Source organism: Montipora capricornis, chromosome 3 (genome assembly GCF_036669925.1).
Source record: "Montipora capricornis isolate CH-2021 chromosome 3, ASM3666992v2, whole genome shotgun sequence".
NCBI classification, from domain to species: domain Eukaryota; kingdom Metazoa; phylum Cnidaria; class Anthozoa; order Scleractinia; family Acroporidae; genus Montipora; species Montipora capricornis.
The window spans coordinates 40,035,332-40,038,741 of NC_090885.1; the positions used below are offsets into that span (position 1 = coordinate 40,035,332).

Here is a 3,410-nt window from a genome sequence, read left to right on the forward strand (position 1 = left end):
ATGGATCCGTTGTTGAAAACAGCGCTTCTTCGAATGCTTGTTTTCTTAATTTTTGCAGGCGTTGTTCCGTGGTTATTTGTTTTAGTGGAGGACTCAAATGAAGACACAATCGAAGCAAAATATCACCTGTTAAGATCTTTATACCGGTTCATGACGTCGAAATACAACATGACTATGGAGGATTTCAAGAACTTTTCAAGTATGGCATATGATGCCCTGAGCGACACCAGGCCAAGCTGGACCTATGGCGCGGGTCTTAGCTGCGTTCTGCAAGCTATAACTACCATAGGTAAGAAGACTGGACATGTAAAATTCTAAGCCCCAAAGAATAGAAGCAAGTTCTAATTCTACCTTCCCAATTTGTGCCCTTCGTAGTGAACGTAGTGGTTGTGAAGTTCGCGCACTGCATGCTCGCCTCAGGTCCGCGTACTCAGTTTTTTTCTCTACTTTCTGCAGGGTATGGCTCTGTTACTCCTCGTACTTCTGCAGGCCAACTATTGTGCATTGTCGTGGCCTTAGTCGGAATTCCCTTGACATTGCTGTTATTAAAATCTATCGGTGACAGCATTGTAAAGATCGTGAACAATGCGATAGCGAAGTTCGAAAGAAAAATCTTACACACACCAGTACCAAAGAATCTGCAAACGAAAAGTGCTGTGACAGTATTTTTCGTTTTGAATTTTCTGATGATTATAAATGGCCTGATTTTAATGTATCTGGAAGACTGGACATTTGTCAAAGGGATGTATTTCTGGTTTATAGCTTACACTACAATTGGATTTGGAGACTACTTGCCCTTGCCTCCAAGAGCACGGAAAGTGAACATCCATAAAGCGTTGTATTTTAAAAGCACTTTAGATGAGGATATGACTGAAGAAGTAAGCCCAGCAGCCGGGTTTATATATATAGTTTTTCTTGTATTGCACTTGTGCCTAGCCTCCAGTGTTGTAAACTCCATAGTTGTGGCCATAGAGGAGTGGAAACATCGCTCAAAATATCGGGGGTGTGTTCCTCGTAAACTACAGGCACGCTCGAACAGGGAACAAAACAACACATCAACCCAAGGAGAGACCAATGTGGCATATGCAATCACTTTGAGGCTTGGCTTCCAAGAGAAAACATCTCAAGATATCTCGGAATTAGCTAGTATTCAATGACGAAGGACAAATAACCGCAAAATGTCACGGTTGGTGACCTTGCATTTTCAGAGCTTAGATGAATTAGAGACCTAAACTTTCTATGGTGACTTGCAAAAAACCGGTCAAACGAATGAAGACTTTAGTTTCCAAAAAAAGTGTGGTGGTGTGTCGGTGGAAAACAAAACCGGAAAATTTAGTTTTATCACATAAGTTGATAAAGATAGGATTTGTATCGAGGAAACTTGGATTTAATGCCGGCTGAGGTTTCGAGTGTTAGCCCTTCGCTTGGACGATTCGACCTTTATCAACTTGCTTGTACTGTGTATAGTTCACAGAGCTGTAAGGAAGTCGAAAATGAGCTGATAATGCGTGAAGAGGGTTAATTTTAAAATCGCAGCTATGTCCGAGACATCAACAAATGGGCAGTGGCAAATACAGGATTCATCTCCAGATTGGTAGATTGACACGCACTTCAAGAGTTAGCACAAGGCAGCTCATGTTAACCAAAGTGATGTAAATAGACCACCTTAGGAATTGAAAGGGAGGTCGGAAGAAGACTTCTTCATTGGAGAACAATAGAAGACCGAAACGGTCGCTTTGCAAGAACTATTCTGAAGCTCGAAAAATGTCTTGAAAGAAGTGACCATGATGAAACCGTTGAATTTGTTGACAACAGAAGGCATCAAAAATAGTGGGGAAATCAAAAGGCGAAACATACCTGGAAGTTGAAGTTTAATGGCATTTCACTTGTAATTCTTAGTATGTATTGATGCTGCTCATCCTCAATCCATTTGACCAGCCTTTTGTTTGATAGGTAAATAGCAGCCCAAGCAACGTTTACTACGTTTAATTTGAAGAACATGTTCTGATTCAACCCTGACCCTATTCCGTAGTACTTTACCTAAACTGCTCTCATTGCTGTGGCAGACAATCATGTTGTATCTCAATATGTATGATGCTTTAACAAATGTCCTGATTCTGTTTCTTGATCTAGAAAAGGCTTTTGATGCTACTGATCACGAGATTCCTTTGTCAAAATTAAACCTGTATGGGTTTAAGGGTGCAGGTCTTCATGTTTTTAGTAATTACGTATCCAATAAGACTAAGGTTAAAGTGAGTAATAGACACATTACATTCTGAAGAATTTTACAAAGTAAATACTATCCACGGACCATAATCGTATCGCTGGTATCAAAGAGACGGCATAGGGATTTCTTGCAAAACCAAGATGTTGCGAAGCACTGTCACGAATCTAATATCTCACCCTTATCTTACTATAAAAATTGATATTTCGAAAGCATATCATTTCAGCCACATAGTTATGAACCTAACGAAAAACGGCTTTTTCAGAACGTTTAGCGAAACTGCTGAAAGAACCAAGAACCGTAAGATGGCCTTTAGGTAGCAGTGTCCATCCTCGTTTCCTGGGTCTTCAACCAGAGCCTTAGACGTTTGTTTTCAGTACGTAATTAGGATGCACGGGAATCTTGCCCACGTCAACGATTTGGTTTTCCTCGCTCCGGTTTGGTTTGAATCTGCAATATGGCGGGTTGCAAGAATAAAAAGGAAAGGAAAGGAACTTTATTTAAGTGTCTAGTCGTTCTAGCGCTGGAGCTAGAACAAATTGTGGACACTGTAAACTGAGAGGGGAAACCGGAGTACCTAGAGAAAACTTCTCTGTTGTTTGTAAGGAACCAACAAACTCAACCCGCATATGACGCAGAGTTTGGGAATCGAACCCGGGCCACATTGGTGGGAGGCGAGTTCTCTCACCGCTGCGCAATCCCTGTACCCCCCGATATTTTTGAAAGACAAATTCGATATTTTTGAAAGAAAAAATGCGATGGCTAAACTCACTTCGATTTTAGGACTGGAAGTCATTGCCAAACCTCCCTTTTTCGATTAATTCCGTCTCATACAGTCTATGAAAGTCTCACTGCAATACAACCGTGAAGGAAGAAGAAAAACTTGAACATAACCAAGCGACGAGATCTTATTGGAGCCTTGAAGGATTGTTTGTCTTTCCTTAAAGTGAAAGCTCAACCTGTCAGCTAACTTTAACAACAACGTCAAGTTCTCATTTGAGCTACTCAGTTAGGTACTTTTGTGATTCTGAGGGTGGTACCGGATTTCTTTGCACATTTCATAACAATTGATGCCTTTTTGTTGTAGGCCAACCAAGATCATTTATAAGTGTACGAACATAGGTTCCTTTCTTTTGATTATGTTTTGTTCGCGTACTTTGATTGATTTTACTTAGACTGAATCTAT

General features: G+C 40.6%; 1 protein-coding gene across 1 annotated transcript; it reads left to right on the plus strand.

Annotated features, from left to right (window-relative positions):
* LOC138040229 (two pore potassium channel protein sup-9-like) lies at nt 1–1,157 on the plus strand. The gene is made up of 2 exons (XM_068885995.1): nt 1–289; nt 457–1,157. Exons 1-2 carry the CDS (start codon nt 1–3, stop codon nt 1,155–1,157), a joined length of 990 nt encoding a protein of 329 aa, XP_068742096.1.
* Nucleotides 1,158–3,410: the final 2,253 nt, after the last annotated feature.